General features: G+C 45.1%; 1 protein-coding gene across 1 annotated transcript in view; it reads right to left on the minus strand.

The window, feature by feature from the left end:
- The window catches only part of ITGAV (integrin subunit alpha V), a 73,700-nt gene that overhangs the window by 14,581 nt on the left and 37,349 nt on the right, over positions 1-21,770 (minus strand). The window contains exons 12-25 of the mRNA XM_079977000.1: positions 20,108-20,316; positions 18,748-18,939; positions 17,876-17,921; positions 16,995-17,102; positions 15,798-15,856; positions 13,773-13,927; positions 13,268-13,405; positions 12,805-12,872; positions 5,245-5,392; positions 3,082-3,174; positions 2,824-2,903; positions 1,347-1,427; positions 1,119-1,224; positions 221-379 (exon numbers count right to left, since the gene is read on the minus strand). Of these exons, the coding sequence (XP_079833126.1) occupies positions 221-379; positions 1,119-1,224; positions 1,347-1,427; positions 2,824-2,903; positions 3,082-3,174; positions 5,245-5,392; positions 12,805-12,872; positions 13,268-13,405; positions 13,773-13,927; positions 15,798-15,856; positions 16,995-17,102; positions 17,876-17,921; positions 18,748-18,939; positions 20,108-20,316 (1,642 nt within the window). The remainder of the gene's footprint in view (positions 1-220; positions 380-1,118; positions 1,225-1,346; positions 1,428-2,823; positions 2,904-3,081; positions 3,175-5,244; positions 5,393-12,804; positions 12,873-13,267; positions 13,406-13,772; positions 13,928-15,797; positions 15,857-16,994; positions 17,103-17,875; positions 17,922-18,747; positions 18,940-20,107; positions 20,317-21,770) is intronic.

Here is a 21,770-nt window from a genome sequence, read left to right on the forward strand (position 1 = left end):
TTCTCTAACGAATTCGCTCAACATTTGCACAGAAGAACCTCTTTGCCCAAGCATTGGGCAGATACAAGCGAACAACCGCTGGATTCCCAGCTGCCCCTTTTGATGACAAGTTGAATATTCTTTAGCATTATAACCACTAACAATGATTTGTATTGCTTTAAACATTCAAGACAGATAGATTGCTCAGTACACGGAAAATCTGAAGATGCTTTCAACTTACCTTAATTTTTAGCGGGTTAATCTCCATATCGGAAGTACAGTTCATGGGGCCTTCAATTTCATATTCCATAATATACAACAGGGTGTTGTTGTTATACTTGTAAGGCCACTGAAGATTGAGCATCACTTTGCTGACAGCACTCGGGCCATTGTTTCTGAGCTAGTGAGAGGTAGGAGAAACAAATGACCACGAAGAACGATGCTATTTTCACTCTTGCAGTACAATGGCTATGGCTATTGTGGCATATGCCCAAACAACTTGTCTGTGGGCATAGCCAGGCAATCCTATGCTATTTTAAAGGCCATCCAGATGTTGTTAGACTACAACTCCCCTCATTCCTGAGGATGATAGAAGCTGCAGCCCAATAGCATCTGAAGGGCCAACATCAGGTTGACCACAGCGAATCCCTTTGCTCTTACCTATCTCAAAGCTGTGTGACATTGGTTCAGAACTGGGCCACCTGCCACTACAGATGTTAGAACGGAAAATCCCGCCCCACTCCTCAGGTCTCCAAAAGCCCTTGTGTAATGCTTTTGTAATGCATATTTGTTATGTTAAATACCGCCCAAAGGTTGTGAAGCACCTGGCAGGCTACAGTACAGTAACTCATGGGTTGTGTTTGGCTTGGCAGGTAACACATTTTTCAGGCATGCTCTTAAGTCTTTCTGTTCTGTTTCTGGGGGAGAGAGGAGGGTAGAAGGGTGGTCTCGGTACCATAAATGCATGAACGCACCATGACGTGTGACATCCCTGCATATAGTACTAAGCTGCCTGGTGGACCTCACTCTGCAGGTTTGCAGCCCACAAGGCCATCTGATTAGTTTACCATTCTGGCAAGAGGTAAGGCATGATTCTAGCAGGCATGGCCTTCTGGTTACAGCCTTGAGCACAGATTTACCTCATAGATGTGTTGAACCAGAGGTCCAATGTCATCCTCCGTTTCTGGATTCTCCTTGGGTTGCCAATTAGGAATTGGGAGAAAAAGATGATCCGGAGAAGAAACCCTAAAATTACATAAGGAGCGCACAATAACCATCAGGCACCGTGAGCATGCAGCATAAGCCACATAACTGTGAAATGAAGGAAATGAGGCACTAGCTACAATGGCACCAAGGCCATCACTCACCCTCTGATTTCGACAACTGCTAAGATGGCCAGGTCCACCTGATAAGATGTCACGGGGCTTAGGTTGTTGTACATGTTAGAGCTGTGAAACAAAGCAATGGCACAGCGAGTCAAGTCATGTGCTGCTGTCGAAGGTATAAGGAAGGAGGTTTAACCCTACAAGTGGCATGCGCTGAAAGCACACGGTTTAGTTCAGTAGCCCATTTCAAGTGAGTTGCTTTTCCTGCAATGCCTGAAGAGTGGCTGCTTTCTGAGAACTTTCTCCTTTAAATCAGAGGTGGGAAGCTAGTGGCCTTCCAGACATTGTTGGGCTACGACAGGGGTCAGCAACCTTTTTCAGCCATGGGCCGGTCCACTGTGCCTCAGACCATGTGGTGGGCCAGACTATATTTTGGAAAAAAAAATGAACGAATTCCTATGCCCCACAAATAACCCAGAGATGCATTTTAAATAAAAGGACACATTCTACTCATGTAAGAACACCAGGCATGCCCCACAAATAACCTAGAGATGCATTTTAAATAAAAGGACACATTCTACTCATGTAAAAACATGCTGTTTCCGGGACTGTCTGCGGGCCAGATTGAGAAGGCGATTGAGCCGGATCTGGCCTCCGGGCCTTAGTTTGCCTACCCATGGGCTACGACTTTGATCTTCTCCAATCACTGGTGATGCTGTTTGGGGCTGATGGGAGTACAACATTATCAGGAGGGCCAAAGGTTTCCCATCCCTGCATTTAAAGGGCAGCAAACTGTCAATTTAGGGGCCAACCTCTGGAATTTTTTGCCTCAGGTAACAAAATGTGTCAGGCTCTCTCTGGCCAGAAGTTTCATTGGTCTTAAGACAGCCATTTAAAAGAGGAATGCAATCCAATATAAACTAACTCTCTCTCTCTCTCTCTCTCCAACTCACTCTGTACATCCCATTTTGGAGATGCGCAAATCAATACATTCCTTTTACAGCGTATGTCGACTAATATGCTGAGTATCTCAGTCTTTGTGGTTAAATGCAATATATTGGCAATGCAGTCCTGACTAATGTTAGATTGCAGGTTTTTAAAACAATAGATTCTGGAAGAGAGGCAGCGGCCTTTTAAATGCAAAAGGCCACAGGTACACAAAGATCCTCAAACAAGATTTCATTTATGACATTAACGGGCAAAATGTTTTAATGATATATTGCTTCTTTTTAGACTGATTGGTGCTTGGAGATTTCTGAAACATGTGAGATACGCATACATGCTTTTAAATAAATTAAGAAAATGGCTAAAAAGGGAAGTCGGTGGTATTAAATTGGAAATGTGTGTGTGAGTGTGTGTATATGACCATATAATTACATTGTTGCAATTTAATATTCTTACAGACAATAATATTACTATTATTTATAATTTAATTCCGTTTCTGCCTGTCCCCCCCCCCTGTTTCAGTAGCAGCCCCAGTTATTAGACAGGTGAGTACACAGTGCTAAGTGCCCCATACCTACGAATCTGTAGATCAAACTTCACAAAGGTGTCCATCTCAGATTCCTGATGAACACTAAAATGGAGGCCGGCTGAAAGCTTGAACACAAAAGAAGATGTACAGGATTTAACATGTGACAGTTGGAAAGAGGTTGGTTTAACCCGTTGTGTGGCTCATCCAATTAACCAAAAGGCAGTCAGTATGAGGCTGCCTCCCAAACCAGCAAACCCTGCTGCTGTAGGCATAGGGTTCTCCTTTGTTTTTGTTAATTCTTACTTTTGTTCCTGCTTTCATTGGATTCCCAAGGTCACAGACAACTAGCCGGGTTTTATTCTCAGTTTTAAATGCGCATGAAAGCCTTGCCAAATCCTGCAGTGAAACAAAGGTGACTGTTTTCAGAGAAGAGCACAATACTTATCATTCTCTAAGCACGTTCTCCTTCTGACATATAATGATATTTATTGTCTGCACTGAATTCTTTAGCACTTCCAATGGTTATGAGCGGTCTATCAAACATGACATTTTAGGGTTCAGAACCTGTCTCTCCGCTGGCAAGTGTGGTGCAAAGATCACTAGTGTTTTTCAAGTCCAGAGGAAATAATCAATTATCAGGCTGTAATCTCTAAGCACACACTTATCTAGATGTAAGAGAGGGAAAGAGTGATTTGTTCCATTGTGCATATGACTAAAGAGAGAATTGAACCCAGGTCCAAGTTTGGAACTGTATTGACAACACCAAAATGGCTTCCAAATGGGCAATGCTGCTTTGTTTAAGGCAGCGACATTTCATCAGTACTCTAGCAGGCCAGCTCCATTAGTTAGGCAATAGTACAGTCGTACCTTGGATCCTGAATGCCTTGCAAGTCAAACATTTTGGTTCCTGAATGCCGCAAACCTGGAAGTGAGTGTTCCGGTTTGCGAACGTTCTTTGGAACCCGAACATCCAACGGGGCTTCCACAGCTTCCAATTGGCTGCAGGAGCTTCCTGCAGCCAATGAGAAGACACGCTTTGGTTTTCGAACATTTTAGAAGTCGAATGGACTTCCGGAACGGATTCCGTTTGACTTCCAAGGTATGACTGTATTACCAAACATTTATTTTTTAAAACTTCACCTAGAACTTGGGCTCCTAAATCTTCTTTAAGATACCAATACAGTCAGTTACTAACAACTCCGAAGTAAATCCTGAATGCATCATGGCAGGGGAATCTTGACATGGCAGAATTTTTCTGGTGCATTTATTGCGCTGTACAGTCCTAATTATTGCCACGTTAGGGACAAAACAGCAACAGCTAAGGCACTTATCCCAGTCCCTTGGGATCGCCCCGTTCATTTCCCAAGGTGTAAGAGCATGAGCCTGAATTAATTTAATTACCAAATGTGTGGCTCTAAGCGCCTCAACAGAAATAGCTTTGTCTTAGCAGCCTGGCTCGCTTTGCACAGACTGCTCCCTGTTGCTAGACAAGACACCTCTCTCCCAGTTTAGGAGAGGATCATCCAGCTTTATCTTCCAGCTGGCAGGTCCACACTGTTCATCAGACCATATGATCAACTAAAAGGGATGAAGCAAAATAGCCACAAAAGGTGGCACTTTTAAGCTTTGCCTAACAGCTTCCTTACTTTAAATGCTAAGTAGACATTTTGAAGGAAGGAAAATGATTATATTTATAATGTGAAATTACTGAGGCCTATCATGAAGGAAGGGACGCAGGTGGCGCTGTGGGTTAAAGCCTCAGCACCTAGGACTTGCCGATCGAAAGGTCGGTGGTTCGAATCCCTGCGGCGGGGTGCGCTCCCGCTGCTCGGTCCCAGCGCCTGCCAACCTAGCAGTTCGAAAGCACCTCCGGGTGCAAGTAGATAAATAGGGACCGCTTACCAGCGGGAAGGTAAACGGCGTTTCCGTGTGCGGCTCTGGCTCTGGCTCTGGCTCTGGCCAGAGCAGCGATGTCACGCTGGCCACGTGACCCGGAAGTGTCTCCGGACAGCGCTGGCCCCTGGCCTCTTAAGTGAGATGGGCGCACAACCCCAGAGTCTGTCAAGACTGGCCTGTACGGGCAGGGGTACCTTTACCTTTTATCATGAAGGAACTGAGATGCAGAGGCAAGAAAGCCACTTGCCCACCAAGTGAAAGTTTGGGCTACACTGAACTAGCGCTTGATGAGAGTGTATGACATGGTAGAAAGAACTATGGTTTGGGATGTGGGAGACCCAGGTTCAAATCCATGCTTAGGAGCCTGAAGCTCAATGAATGGTCTTGTCTAAAGCTCACTGTAGTTGCACAGACCTGTTTCCCTAGCAGTCTTATTCCATGTCCCATTTGTAATGTACAGATCTTCTGATCATGTGAGCAGCCCACTCATATTGCTGCTTCCCACATCAATTGTTTGAAACACAAACTTGTTGCAATAAATTCTGCTCACAGCGTACTCACTAGACTTACCTCCTTGTTGCGAACTATGCCAATGAAGTCTGCTTGAGGTGGGACAGTAACAAAGAGTTCAGCTTCATAGGCTCCCTCTCCTAGGTTCTCGGCATTGACGACTAGGGTTAAAGGATTCTCATCCCCAATATAGATCTGCTTCTGATCACTGCACAAGACCAATATGGAACAAAAGTGAGGGCTCTGGATCAGTGTTTCTCAACCTGTTGGTCATGACCTGCAAGTGGCTTGTGGGCTTTATAATAAACCCCAAATAATGTTTACTTTTAATCCTTAACTGGCCTGATGAATACCTCTTACAATGTTTTGTCTGAAAGGCTCAACATTTTAACACTTGGGAGCCACTCTCTGCAGGTTGGCAGCAGATCCAGTGACCGCTCATTGTGAGGTGCTTGTACAGGGAATAATAATAATAATAATAATAATAATAATAATAATAATAATAATAATTTTTTATTATTTATACCCCACCCATCTAGCTGGGTTTCCCCAGCCACTCTGGGCAGCTTCCAACCGAAAATTAAAAACAATACAGCATCAAACATTAAAAACTTCCCTAAACAGGGCCGCCTTCAGTTGTCTTTTGAAAGTAAAATAGTTGCTTACTGCCTTGACATCTGCTGAGAGGGCGTTCCACAGGGCAGGCGCCACTACCAAGAAGGCCCTCTGCCTGGTTCCCTGTAACCTAACTTCTTGCAGTGAGGAAACCGTCAGAAGGCCCTCAGAGCTGGACCTCAGTGTCTGTGCTGGACGATGGGGGTAGAGATGCTCCTTCAGGTATTCAGGACCGAGGCTGTTTAGGCCTTTAAAGGTCAGCACCAACACTCTGAATTGTGCTTGGAAGCCAGTGGGAGCCAATGAAGATCTTTCAGGACGGGTGTTATATGGCCTTGGGAATTGTGTGGTATGACTGTTACAGCTTGCATCTTATGCACAAGCACAATAATAAAAAAAAAAACCCTTCCTGTATGAGCACCTTGTGGTGAACAGTGATTGAATCTGCTGCTAGGGTTTGTTAAAGGGTAAGTTTGCTTAGAAACAGAAGTCTGAACACGTGCAAAACCATTTTGCAACTGATGCCATGAAGTTGCCTTTGTTCCAAAATAACAACCCATTGAACTGTCATGTGTGGGGACCCTCAAAGATAATTTCTGGAAATTGAGGTTAGCTAAATTTTGGCTTCATGTTGCTAAGTACCCTGAGCTTGCTGATGAAGCAATCTCCATGCTGTTGCCATTTGATAGCACATATCTTTGAGAGACAGCCTTTTCAGCAATGACTGCTGTGAAGACGAAATACAGAAGCAGGCTATGTATCAATAATGATCTGAGACTATGTCTGACAACCATCAAACCCCACATTGATCTACTCTTCAGCAAAATGCAAGCTCAGCCACCCCACTGATACTTGCCAAGATGGACTTCGTTGTGAATAAAACTGTCAAAACCACTCATTTTTTATTTTTTTTTACATTTGACACGGCTTGTGTATCTGTATGTTTCTGCAATACATTTTTATAGCTTGTGATTGAATATCCTGCAATCAGATGGTTGGTGTCCTTACATTCCCACAAACAAAACTATGAATAGCTTTGAACGTACTATAAAAATTTCAACAAATCCCACATAAATGCTATTAAGTAATTTTTTGCTTGGATGTCTCATGTAACGGTTATAGAAAAACAAAAACTTGCAGTTAAAATAAACGAAACCAACAGCTGCCAAATGTCTAAGGTCCAAAATCCATGTGATAATCAGTGGGTCACCATGCCAAATACATTTAGATTTGTCTCTCAAAAAGGTTGGGAACCACTGCTCTAGATCAATGTGTTTCCATAGCTGTGTTAAAATCATAGCCTAGCACAGCCCCTCACCACAAAAAACCTTATTGAGTCTGGGGGCATATCTGGGAAACTAATAAATCTATAGGTACCACAAAATGCCCATTCCACCGAAGAAAACTGGTGATGTACAAACCCTGCCCCCACCGCAAAACATCTAAACGGCTCAAAACTAAAACATAGCAAAATGAAACAGGCCTCACACTTTCCACAAAAAAACCTGACACCTGTGACCAAAGAATTTCAAAAAGCAAAACAAAAACCCAACTAATTAAAAAATAGGGTTGTAGGGGGGCTGGGTAGGTACTAAAGAGTCTGTTCAAGGGTGCCACATTGGAGACTTCAGGCACAGTGAGATACTAGCATCACTCTGACCTTGCACTCATTAGATCAGCAGAGTGCTTTTCAAAAACAGGTGTTCCCCAAGCACAAAAATCGCAGACTAAACGGTCCATCCTTCAGAAAATGCTTCTTCCACTTCTTCAGGGCGGGGCCTGAAGCCTCACAGGGACTGCTGCACTCTGCTGCCCAGGAGGACTCTCCTGTGTGAGTGTCTGGGGGCCCTGCTCCTTCCTGCCACTTACCACCTGGCCCAGGGCAGGGCCTGACGGGCCTCACTAGGACAGTTGCTGTTACTGCTGGAGGGGTGCAGAGTGCTTTTAAAATGTTTTAAATTTTTTCTTTTGAATTTTTTGTATGTGGGGTGGGTGGGGGTGGGATGGATGTTTATTGGGCCTGGGAATTTGTTTGATTTTATGTTTTTGTAATTTTTACTGTTTTTTGTTTGTATTGTTTTATTGGTTGTTTTTTTTAAGGTGTTATTTTGTTCTTAAGGGTAGGGGTTAGGGCTGCCGGGGAGTAGGTCCCAGCTAACAAAATGGCTGGGGCATGGTCCACAGAGGGAGATGCACTGAGACAACCAATCTCAGTGATCACGGGTAGGAGGAGGAGTTACGCTAAGACCAGACCATGTCATTACAGAGGAGGCAGGTTTAGTCGTTGTCTGAGGACTATCCCTGCCTCCGGGTCTGGTCCTGACTGGATGGATACTAGAATCAGCAAGGGATACCCACATGACCTGAAGGTGCTGCTGTGCAATGCCAGGTCAATGATTCATAAGACCACTGCCATCCATGACTTGATCATGGATGGAGGACTTGACCTGGCATGTGTAACAGAGACTTGGTTGGATGAAGCAGATGGGCCTGTCCTTGCCGCTGCTTGTCCAGCAGGTTTCTCTTACGCACAGCAACCCAGGTCATGTGGGCGGGGAGGGGGGGTTGCAGTGATTTTTAGGAAGTCATTAGTTTGCACCAGGTGTCCTATTGGGAAGACCCAGTTTTCCGAGTGCATGTTCTGGAAGTTGGGCAATAGGGGCAGTACAGGATTCCTTTTGGTGTACTGACCTCCCCGCTGCACCAAGGATTCCCTGCCCGAGCTGCTTCAGGTTGTGGCGGATGTTCTCCTGGAGACACCTAGCTTGGTTGTCCTAGGGGATTTTAACATCCATGCTGACACAACCTTACAAGGGGCTGCTCGGGACTTCGTGGAAAGCATGGCCTCCATGGGGCTGTCCCTGAATACGTCTGGCCCAACCCATAGCCGCGGACATGCCTTGGACCTGGTGTTTACCTCTATGGATGTTGGTGATCTGACACTAAGTAAAAGCGAAACGAAAGAAGTGCCATGGTCAGATCACTTCCTGGTGCAACTGGACTTCTCTGCGACCCATCCCCTCTGCAGGGAGGTGGGACCGATTCGGATGGTCCGCCCCCGCCACTTAATGGATCCAAATGGTTTCCAGAGAGGGGTAGGGGATGCTTTATCCCATGTTGATGGCCTTTCAGCCGATTCCCTGGTGGCCCGCTGGAATGTGGAGTTAACCAGGACTATTGACTGTTTGGCTCTGAAGCGCCCTCTCCGATTGCATGGAGCCCGGACAGCCCCGTGGTTTTCCATGGATCTGAGGGCAATGAAACAATCGTTGAGACGGCTAGAGCGTCGGTGGCGGATAACTCATTCCGAATTTGACCTGACCCAGGTTAGAGCTCATCGTCGAGCCTACCAAGTGGCGATAGCGACGGCAAAGAAGACTTTCTTCGTCGCCTCTATTGCATCTGCAGAAAACAGCAGCAGGAGACTTTTTCAGGTGGTTCACAATTTAGCGGAACCACCTGCGAGATCGGGGCCCAGTACGGGCCACATGATCTCCTGCAATGATTTCGCAAAGTTTTTTGCAGATAAAATCGCTCAGATTCGGGAAGAAGTAGACTCCACTGTGGGAGCAGGGCCAGGGCGGGAGAGTGCTAGAGTCCTGTCTAGTCAAGTTGCGTGGGATCAATTCCAATCTGTTACCTCCAAGGAAGTGGACAGGCTGCTTGGACGAGTGAAACCAACCACCTGTCTCCTGGATCCTTGCCCATCCTGGCTTATAAAAGTTAGCTGGGAAGGACTGGGCGATGGGCTTCGTGGGGTGGTGAATGCTTCCCTCCGTGAGGGAGCCTTCCCAGACCCGCTGAAAGAGGGTCTGGGAAACCATCTTTAGATGCACCACGATGGCCAATTATCACCCAGTCTCAAATCTTCCATTCTTGGGCAAGGTGATTGAGCGAGTGGTTGCTGAACAACTCCAGGCACGCCTGTAAGAAGCAGACCATTTGGATCCCTTCCAGTCGGGATTCAGGCCTCATCATGGGACTGAAACTGCCTTGGTTGCACTGGTTGATGATCTCCGGCGGGCTAGGGACAAAGGTGAGAGCTGTTTCCTAGTTCTGCTGGATCTCTCAGCGGCGTTTGATACCATCGACCATAACATCCTTCTGGACCATCTTGAGGGGCTGGGAGCTGGGGGCACTGTCATACAGTGGTTCCGCTCCTTCCTCCTGGGCCGTGTTCAGAAAGTGGTGGTGGGGGATGAGTGTTCAGACCCCTGGGCTCTCACTTGTGGGGTGCCTCAGGGTTCTGTCCTCTCCCCCATGCTTTTCAACATTTACATGCAGCCACTGGGAGAGATCATCAGGAGGTTTGGGCTGGGTGTTCATCAGTATGCGGATGATACCCAGCTCTACCTCTCTTTTAAATCAGAACCAGTGAAGGCGGTGAAGGTCCTGTGTGAGTTGAGCTGGGAGCTGAGGGCGATGAAACCATCGCTGAGACGGCTAGAGCGTCGGTGGCAAAAAACTCACTCCGAATCTGACCGGACACAGGTTAGAGCTCAACGTCGAGCCTACCAAGTGGCGATAGCGACGGCGAAGAAGACTTTCTTCACCGCCTCTATTGCATCTGCAGAAAATAGTAGCAGGAGACTCTTTCAGGTGGTTCGTAATTTAACGGAACCACCTTTACCACCGGGGCCTTGTAAAGACCCCAAGATCTCCTGCAACGATTTTGCAAAGTTTTTTGCAGATAAAATCACTCATATTCGGAAGGAGCTAGACACCACCGTGGGAGCAGTGCCAGGGTGGGAGAGTGCTAGAGCTCTGTCTGGTCAAGTTGCATGGAATCAATTTCAATCCGTTACCCCCGAGGATGTGGACAGGCTGCTTGGACGCGTGAAACCAACCACCTGTCTCCTGGATCCTTGCCCATCCTGGCTAATAAAAGCAAGCCGGGAAGGGCTGGGCGATGGGCTCTGCGGGGTGGTGAATGCTTCCCTCTGTGAGTGTTCAGACCCCTGGGCCCTCACTTGTGGGGTGCCTCAAGGTTCCGTCTTCTCCCCCATGCTTTTTAACATCTATATGAAGCCGCTGGGAGAGATCATCAGGGGGTTTGGACTGGGTGTTCATCAATATGCAGATGATACCCAGCTCTACCTCTCTTTCAAATCAGAACCAGTGAAGGCGGTGAAGGTCCTGTGTGAGTGCCTGGAGGCGATTGGAGGATGGATGGCGGTTAACAGATTGAGGTTGAATCCTGACAAGACAGAAGTACTGTTTTTGGGGGACAGGAGGCGGGCAGGTGTGGAGGATTCCCTGGTCCTGAATGGGGTAACTGTGCCCCTGAAGGACCAGGTGCGCAGCCTGGGAGTCATTTTGGACTCACAGCTGTCCATGGAGGCACAGGTCAAATCTGTATCCAGGGCAGCTGTTTACCAGCTCCATCTGGTACGTAGGCTGAGACCCTATCTGCCTGCAGACTGTCTCGCCAGAGTGGTGCATGCTCTGGTTATCTCCCGCTTGGACTACTGCAATGCGCTCTATGTGGGGCTACCTTTGAAGGTGACCCGGAAACTACAACTAATCCAGAACGCGGCAGCTAGACTGGTGACTGGGAGCGGCCGCCGAGACCATATAACACCGGTCTTGAAAGACCTACATTGGCTCCCAGTACGTTTCCGAGCACAATTCAAAGTGTTGGTGCTGACCTTTAAAGCCCTAAACGGCCTCGGTCCAGTATACCTGAAGGAGCGTCTCCTCCCCCATCGTTCTGCCCGGACACTGAGGTCCAGCTCCGAGGGCCTTCTGGCAGTTCGCTCACTGTGAGAGGCCAAGTTACAGGGAACCAGGCAGAGGGCCTTCTCGGTAGTGGCGCCCGCCCTGTGGAACGCCCTCCCATCAGATGTCAAAGCGATAAACAACTACCTGACATTCAGAAGACATCTGAAGGCAGCCCTGTTCAGGGAAGTTTTTAATATGTGACATTTTAGTGTATTTTTCATCTTTGTTGGAAGCCACCCAGAGTGGCTGGGGAAACCCAGACAGATGGGCGGGGTACAAATAATAATAAATTATTATTATTATTATTATTATTATTAGCAAATTTCTTCAACACCAGAGTATTACAGAAACTTGCCCACCCACCGCTGTAGCTCCCCACCCACTACAGCACATTAAACGTTTGAAAGAGCCTGTGGCAACACTTCTCCTAGGTGCTCCCAGGAACAACTTCATTTGTAAACTGCCAAGGTCATGCAACACATTAGCAGAACTGTACAAAAACAATTGAACGGCCAGCTATACCAGAGGGCTTGGTATAGTGCTGTTTCCAGCTAAACAGCAGTCAGAAAATCACAGAATTGTAGCCTCTTGAGGGTCATCTAGTCTTCTCAGAACTCAAAAACAGGACATAAAGAGGGCATTTTGCTGCGCAGAAGACGGACTGCAGGTACATGCAGCTTGGCAAAGGTACAAAAATCTATTGTATCTGGCCTGCCTAGATGTAAACTAATTATAAAGAGCTAGGCCTCACGAAACATACAGTATAGAAACAGCACTGCCATCTGCTGGATAAAATGACACAGAACCACCCCTTTATTTAGCAGTAACTAATGAAGATGTGAGATAAGGGGAACAAATTTTACACCGTCTTTATGTACATGGAAGAGCCCATCCATGTGCACAGTCCCTTTGCTCTGCCCTTCACAGCACAAGCAATCAAACCAAGGAAGCTCTAATTAATCAAAGTTTCTCATTTTGCCAAAACCATGAAACAATGGCTACCAGCTTTAGAACAAGCCATGATATTGAACCACAGTTTGAAGTTGGTTCAGTGTGTTAGCTTTTTCCTGAAGCTAGCAGCCACAGTTTCTTGGTTCAGGTGGAACAGGAAACCATGGTTAATCAGAAGATTCCTGAATGCTCATACCAGAAAAGAAGGAGTAATGGTAATGGTGCTGCACATGTGGGAGGAAGGCTTGCTTATATCTTAGTGAGATTGTCTGAACTGGGTCAAATGTCTTTACTATACTAATTGTCTATTTTGCAGAAGAGTTAGACTCATACCTGTCCACGGCCACTTGCAAGTCTGGACGACAGACATTGTCCTCACCACAGTCCAGAAGAATATGAGCCTAAATATGTAAATAAGAATAGTAATAATTAGGTATATGATATGTGAATTGTTCAGACTATCAGAATATGTATGCATTATATACTCCATGCTTTTATCCTATGTGGGAAAGTTAGCACTATTAACATGAAACCCTTTCCCTATGTAGTAAGAGGGAATAGCAAAGGGCAAATTTTGCTTTTTGAACAGCGTACACCTGCTATCCGGCACTGAAAAGGGTAATGACAGAGGGGAATTGTTACAGAACACATTCTTCTGTGTTGTGGAGATTGAATTTCAAACTTCACTGCAATGCCACATCCGAGGAACAAAGTAACTTGTGCTTGTGAGAATTAACTTGAGGAGAACTTGCCGATTCAAAAGTATGTTTTGCCATTAAATCTCTCAGCGCTGTACCTGTCTGCTAACATTTGCAGGAGTGAACTGGTTGAGGATAGGCTGTAAGCCAGTAGAGTCCATAGCTGTTTTGTAATCTAGCTGATATTCCATGAATATGGTGATTGGAGTAAGCTTGTCTCTAAATTCGGAATCATCCTAAGGGAGAACAAAAATGGAGTTGCTTTTAGAAAACGAAAACTGCACGATTATACTGGAATGGAACTCAATCAAACATCTACTACAAAGGCTTGTGGCTACCTATGGCTTTAATGGAAACAATAGCGGATGGAATTAAAAAAGAAACAACCAAGCAAATAAGAGGCAGCCATTTGTAAATTCTTTTGGAGAAAAGAGAAGGGCTGTAGCCATGAGGCAGAGCATTTGCTTTGCACGCAGAAGGTTCCAAGTTCGAGTCCTGGCACTCCAGACAGGGCTCTCCCCGATTCCGGACATCAATAACGTTAACTCTACGTATAGCAAGAAGGCAGGAGGTGGGTGGGTTGTGGCCTTGTATCACGCTTACCCTTAAAAATGCCTGAAGTTCTTCACAGCTCATTCGACCCCCTTTGGGGACAGTCATGTTCTTTGAGTGGACCGGTTGCCTGTTGTGGAGAAACAGCGCCCTCCTGATGGCACCTTTTTGCTTCAGCTTGTCCAACAGCAGCTCCACATGGAAAGCTGCCGCCAAAGGAAAAGGCATTTTAGTCAAGCAATGCTCACGTCTTGCCATGCCTTACTGCAGCAGCCACTGGCAAGGCAGGATGCTGAGCTGGAAGAGATGCTGTGGCTGAGCAGTGGCTGAGAGAATCAGGACCATACGGAAAGGGGTCTGCTGACTAAGACTGCCAGCACAGGCTGGCATCAGCGCCTGTACCTCTACCCAGTTCTGCCAGCTAGTCAGCAACTATTTGCCTGCACGGCACTGACTCTCGTTGCTCTCTGTTTCCATTGCTGCCTCAGGTCTCCCAGATTAACTGTTGCTCAGTGGGGATGTTCCATTCCTGTCTCTTAACTTCCCAGCATGTCTCCTATTGGTGTCACAATTCCTTAGTGGCTGCTGCTAGGCCTTGTTCTCACAGACCAGATACAAGGTGGTACATTCTAGCCTAGACTTATCCCAACATGCTAGCTTTTTCTAAATGCAAATAGTTTTTCCTCTGCAGAGGAACTTTATATATATATATATATATATATATATATATATATATATATATAAATAAATTTTCTGTTTTACAATTTAAAATACTCATCTTACATCCTTAAGATATCAATGACTTCCCTTCTTCTCTTTCTATGGTTCATTTTACATATCATAAATCCCTGCATATTTTACAAAAACTATACTATTCAGTTTTCCATTATTGCATCCATCAAAACTTTCTTACACTGTTGAATTTATCTTAATGCTGCCAGCATTTTCAGCTGTTTACAATTATTTCCCATATATTCAATAAACATTTTCCAATCCTCTTTAAACATATGTTCTTCTTGAACTCTTATTCCATATGTTAGGTCTGCAAGTTGTGCATATTCTGTCAACTTAAGTTTCCATTCTTCTTTGGTTGGGACCTCGCTCGTTTTCCATTTTTGGGCTAACAAAACATGGGCCGCAGTAGTAGCAAACATAAATAACATTTTTTGACACCTGGGAATTTCAGTCTGAATTATCCTCAACAGAAAGGACTCTGGTTTGGTTTTTTTTGGAAAGTACTTTTAAATATTTTTTTCCAATTCATTATGGACAGAGGAACGTTTTATTCAACATATGAAATCTCAACTGCAGCTTAGAGTGATGCATCTCAGAAACAGGTTTATCACTGCAGCTGCTGTTTGTGGTAACTTCTTAGGCAATATGGCATCTGTGCAAAATGTGCTCTACTCCAGACCCAAGAGCAATTGCACATAAAGGGTGTCATCCTATTTGCACAAGGACTTCTCTTGCACAGCTGAATTTCCCTTTGCTCTCCATTCCCTGTGCCCCACTATCAAATCTGCTAGGGAGAGTTGGAGGAACCCCAGCAGAGATTGGGGAGAGGGGGTTCACAAGGGAAGAAGAAGGAGGGCAAGTTCCACAGAGCAAGTGGAAGTGTCTGTGCAAACAGGACAGCTCTACTGGATGCAATCAACAGTCACTTGGCCTTCTTCAACTCTCATCTCATTGTGTGCCACACAATATTCACAATTTTGCCAGCCAGTAACTTACGACTGTGCTCCCTGATACTTCCATGCTTCTTTAAACCACTCGGGGAACCCCATATTTGAGTCCAGATAGGCCCATTTTCCAGGGTTCTCTGACTGATTCCTCAGAGAAGGAGATTTCTCCAGCTAGCAGACCACCACAAAGTTGTCTCCCATACATTGAGAAGAATAATGGTGTGAAGTCTGAGCCAGAAGATTTAAAAGGGGCACAGGTTTTGCACGTGTCTGATACCAGTGCGGCTTTGAACAGCCAAAGAAGTTTGACAATTTAAATTATTGCCACTGAACATCTGCTGACAATATGAGGAGAACCGAAGTGCATAGTAAGTAAATCTACTGAGGAACTTACTGAGGTCCCTGGGAAGACTTCCTTTGCCATCCGCTTTTAAGCAGAACTTTACTTTAAAACTGTTGGGGGAAATTAGAGAATATTTAAAAAACAAAACACATTTTGTACTTGAAGGTCAAGCTACATCTATTGATCAGCAAAAGTGCAGTACTGGCTTCCAGACCTACCCTTTCATGACTGTTAATAAGATCTAGTTGCACGTGCAGATTCCTTGGTCGGTGTTGTTGGGTTTAAAGAAACTTTAAAAAGTTCCCTCCACTGGTTCCTTCAGCTCCCGGTTATTAAATATACTTTCTTAAGAGCTTAGTTTATCTATTTTGGTAAGATTTTACTGCTATAACTGAGCTCTTATTAGGGCTGGTCTAAGACTTTTTGCTGCCTGAGGCAGAAACTCCCCAAAATCCATGTACTTAGGCCAACTGAATTGCCAGTTTAATATTTCAGCACCACATCTGAAGGCAGCAGGCTAGCCTGGGTGTGTGTGTGTGTATATATGTGTGTGTGTGTGTATGCAGGGCAGGCTGTGTAGCACACACAGCTATGTTCCTCAACACCTCATTGCTGCTGCCCATTACTCGTATACCTCCCCCACCTAATGGTAAGGTCGGTCCTTACTCTTATAAAGGCAAAATGGAGTTTCCCCTAAAATTGCACTTGGAGGAGTGCAAGAACTATGTTGGCCATTCAAAAGAGTTGGCAAGACATGAAGCACAAGCAACTCACTTCCTTTCCACATCCTTACAGGACTTGTCCATGGAGGCGGGGACGGCTAGAGCACATTCTCCCAATGGGGTGAACAGATTTCCACCCTTCCATTTAGTTAGCTCTGTTGATAGGCTCTTCCTGCTTCTGGAAAGCACTTAGAATAGGACACGTTTGCAAAACTGTTCATGCTTCAGATGGGACCGTATAGCATTACACAATGAATTCACTTAAGTTTCCCACCTGGGAAGAGCCTTTGACCATTTTTTAAACAGCAAGGAAGGATTTGTATATATGCTTGCTTTTTTGGAGCATCCACAGGCTATGGACCTCGCCGAGGAGGAAATTGTGTCCTTTGCTCCCTTGCATAAGGCCAGGAAGTGTGGGGAAACACGTTCCCTTTGCCCCTTGTCTCTCATGGCCTCCTTTGATTGACTGAAGAGGCTCCCAATCCATTTTGAGATTCCATTTCAAAATACAAACGAGTCATCTTACCAAGAAACTTTCTGGCCATTTTCATTCAGTTCACAGGATTTGTCTTCCGGATTTAGAATGGTTGGGGTGACTTCTAGTCCAGCATTTACTGTAATGACTGGCCGTGCCCTTTGAAAAGAACCAAATGGTAAGCAAAACAGGGTTACTGCATGAAAGAACCACCGTGTCCTCTTCTTTAGGCTCGGTGGGGCCTACCTCTGAGTAGATTTGTCCTAATTGGGGCTGGTGGATTATCTGCTATGTTTGCATCAGTCTGGGGTCCTAACTGGGCCCTTCTGCAGGGAACAGACTGGCCAGACTGCACTGCCCCACTACTGTAGTAGTGCCCTTATAGTAGCTACTCCCAGTTTGAACACCCCTGGCGGTGGTGTTTCCCCTGCTGCTGCGCTTTCCAGTGCTGCAGTGGGGCCTTCATGGTGGGAGAGCTCCCCCACTTGTGGAGGTCATTGAAGACCTACAGGCAGAATATCCACTCTGTCCTATGGATCAGGGATTATGATTGCAAACCAGCTGACTGCAAACCACCCACGCTGCTGCTGCTGCTGCTGCTTAAACCCAGATTTGTGATTGCAGCCTAGTTCTTATGACTAAATCCCAGGATGGTAGCTGCTGCTAAGCTCAGCTGCTGGCCAGAGGTTAACATGCATGGAGGTAGCTGTGTGCAACATAGAGGAAATAACAGAACACCCAGAGAACAGAACATTGTGTCCCTTGCTTGCAGGCCACTGAGCAACGAGGGAACCATTCCTCACTCTGATATTCCTGTGGAGACCATGATGCTAGAAAAAGGCAACGCCTCTAACAGTGAAGCAAACTTTGCTCCTCAGTAAAATGCAAATATCATTGGGTTTTTCCGCTCTGACTTAATTTTGAGCACTTACCTATATAAGGCAACTTTGTCAGCGCCAAAAGCACCTACAATCAAGTCTGGAAATAGAATAAAATAATATTGTTTTTTAGAGCTGAGACTTTTTTTGAATGTTACACAATTCTCTGATTAGCAACAGGTCTCCAGTACATGAATTAGGAGCAAGTGCTTTTGCTGAAAGAGCAAGTAGGTAAACATTTAAATGTGGATGCAAAAGGGTAAAGATTGGGAATGCTTGTGGAACCTAAATCTGCTGAATTCTGTCTTAGATTTTAAGGAGCTGCTTTGCCAGACATGTTTAAACAAACTCAAAAGGTTGATATCCATTATTCTTCTAAGATACGTTTTTGGAATTTTGCAAGCTGATTGAACAGATAATTTTTGCTCTTTTTCCTGCCTATATCCAGTCACAAATATATCAAAAGCAAATAGAAAAATGAAAAGAAACTCTTCCTCCTTCCGCCAAATATTCCTGAAATTATTATTTCTCTTTGTTGAATTGTTAAGTGCTAAGGTTTGTGGGGTGTTTACACACACACACACACACTTTTTAAAAGTGATGTTGTTCTTTTATTTTATTTTTTTATTCCACTATATTTCCACAGGAGAACAAATGGTGGGGGATTTTGCAGATATTCTGAAATAGCAGATATTCTGAAATCTGGAATTCATTCCAGAATACAAATGGTGTAGAATCCAAGAGATATCACAATGTCAGAATGCTAACAGAGTAGAACTGAGAGAATCTATTCATCCCTAGTAAAGATCAAAACCCCATGAAATCTCTTTTTCTTACACAGTTCTGAATTGGGCTCCTCCCTGTGAAATAAAAGTTGGATTAGTTTACAAGATACAGGAACCGGCATTGCTATTATGAAAGATCACCTGGGTAGCCATTTTTGTCCACATCGGTAGCTCCTTTCAGTGAGTAGCCAAAGCTTGGTGGCATTGTCTCTGAGGCCCATTGTCCTTCAAGGACCTGAGATGGCATCCCATTCAAACCTGTAGCTCTCCCATTGTAGATGTAAACCAGCCCTTTCTTGTCTTCTCCACCATAAGGGGCAGCAACTGCGATGTCTACAAGCCACAACAAGGAATCTTTAGCATATCCAAATAGAAAGGAATCAAAATATATACTCCCGATGATTCTGCAGTAACACGTATGAGTCAGTGGGAGTATTGCTGGCTGATGCCCATTGGCAGGGCCACCAATGATAGGCGGAGCCTGAGCCAATAACATGCAGAGTCCACTAATTCCAGTTTCGTCCCCATCCCTCTCCCTGTTGAGTTCTACAAAAGCAGCACGGAGACTAAGGACGAGGAAGGTGACTGTTCCATCCCTGAGTTGGTTGTAAGGAGGAAGTCTGGAAAGTGGTGAATGGCTGAATGAGGTCAGACTCAGGTTGGTGCAACAGTGCTCCACTTGTCCTAATGGACTAAAAGGTTCCCTTGGTAAAGGACCCCTGGAAGGTTAAGTCCAGCCAAAGGCGACTATGGGGCTGAGGGAGCTGGTATTTATCCACAGACAGCTTTCTGGGTCATGTGGCCAGCATGACTAAACCGCTTCTGGCGCAACAGGACACCGTGACAGAAACCAGAGTGCACGGAAATGCCGTTTACCTTTCTGCCACAATGGTACCTATTTATCTACTTGCACTGGTATGCTTTCGAACTGCTAGGTTGGCAGGAGCTGGGACAGAGCAACAGGAGCTCACTTCATCATGGGGATTCGAATCGCTAACCTTCCAATCAGCGAGCCCAAGAGGTTCAGTGGTTTAGACCACAGTGCCACCCACGTCTCTAATGGACTAGCCTCCACTGAGTTTGGAGGCTTTGTATTCTGTTTCACACCATGAAGTTGACTGGGACGGACTCAGCAATATGAGGCAAATACCTCTGAGTCAGTGAGTGTTTGAACCTCCTCACAAAGGCTCAGCTTGCGCAGGGATCTCTGCCACAGAAACACAATAATGCTCCAAAATAAATTGTATTTGAAGTGTAAAGGCTTTCTGCTGTAGGTCTGAAAATTAAAGGTTATAGGGCTTGGGGTGGGGAGGAAGTTTCTGTATAGGCTTTCCCACTCCTTCCCCAAATCCACTCTGTAGGGTCAGGAGAACCCACCAGAAAACATATGTAGGGGGGAGGAGAGGGGGAATTGTTCCATCTGACAAGTAGATACGCTTGTGTTGACAGAATGATCAAAACAGTGTAATATTGAATTCCTCCCAATGACCCAACGCTTTACCATTGAAGCCGTCCTGATCAAGATCTCCCAAAGGTGCAATTGAACTGCTGAACCTTGCAAAAACCTCGAAGCCGTTCAGCTTCATGGCCTGACTCTGAAAGCCTCCAGAGGCTTGTTGGAGATAAACAGAAACTTGTCCCACTTCAAGAAGTTTGCCGTCAGAACCACGATCCATAAAGAGTGGGGCTCCTATGAGTAGATCTGTGTAACTGAAGAGAAAGAGAGAGGGGAAGAGATCAAGTATTTCAGTCACGGCAAAAATCCCTACGTTTAAGGTGCTTCCATATGAGTGCAACCTCGCCAGAGAGATATCACAAATGGGTCACTGGCAAAAAAGGTTTCTTCAACTTATTATATTTTCTCCCACGAGTGCCACTGTGCTCATGTTCTGCCTATGTTCTGTTCAAGCAGCTGGTTGGCCACTGTGAGAACAGGAAGCTGGACTAGATGGGCCATTGGCCTGATCCAGAAGACTATTTTTATGTTCTTAAATCCAGATTAAAAGGGAAAGAAGTATGGGCTGGCATTTTGAGAGCAGCAATGTAACGTGGATCCTGAAAAATATGTGCCTGCATGAGGAACCCCAGTCCTACAATAAACACCTGTCTAGAAACATTCTTAGAACTATAGGTTCACATCACTGACAGCTGCAATCTAGCCAAGTGAAGTACTTTTAAGGTTCAAAGGTTTGGTGGTTTGAAAACGATTAAAATTGCAGGTGCCTAATGCTGAGTGGATCATTCCCACTGTATGCTTTTAGTTTTGTTCCTTTGGCTTAAGAATTTATAAAAGTGAAGATTCCAACAGTCCTGTGTGCATGCATAGAATCCATTCACCCACACAGTTAAGGGGTGTGTGGGCTTTGCCAGTGACAGCCTGTAGTGTTTTTCTGGAATGGCGTTCTGGAGGGGTCACTTTTCTGTAGGGTAGGGAGGCAGAAAAGCTTCACCATGTATGCAGTGTAGCCAACGGGTTGTAGCCAACTAAATTCTACTTAGGACTCAGCTATACAGCTGCAAACAAAACATTCTAAGTATGTTGTAAAGTGCATTATACAAATGTGACACTAGGTGGTGATGGTGAGCTATGTCAAATTCAATATATTTTTCAAAACTTTTTTTTAAAAAAAATTCAAAGTGTTTTTTATATGTGTGTAGATTTCACCTCAGAGTAGGTAGTACTGGGCCTAAGTTAATCATGCCCATTAATTTCAGGGGATCTGCTCTGAGTATAAGTAACCATGGATATAACCCAAAAATTTCTGCCCAAAGACACTGAGAGCAATTAGAATGCCAGAAGACATTTAAATGCGTCATCACACAATGTTATTTAAAAGAAAATCAGCTAATCTATCCCACAAAATGAGCTGTGTCATTCATTCTCAAAAGGGCATCTGTCAGATATACCTAACGCATGGAATGAGAGGGGAGGAAAGGGAAAATAAAGGAAGAAGTGAGATAAAGAATTGAGGGAGTTGCATGAGAGAAAGGGATGATGAGACAAGATCTGTGCTTAGGAACCTCCAGAATTACAAGCACGCCACTCTCGAGGGATTCATAGCTATACTATGTATAATGTCTTCACAGGACAAAACAAAATAAAAAAATTCCTTCCAGTAGCACCTTAAAGACCAACTAAGTTAGTTCTTGGTATGAGCTTTCGT

Source organism: Podarcis cretensis (assembly GCF_951804945.1).
Source record: "Podarcis cretensis genome assembly, chromosome: 1".
Taxonomy (NCBI): Eukaryota; Metazoa; Chordata; class Lepidosauria; order Squamata; family Lacertidae; genus Podarcis; species Podarcis cretensis.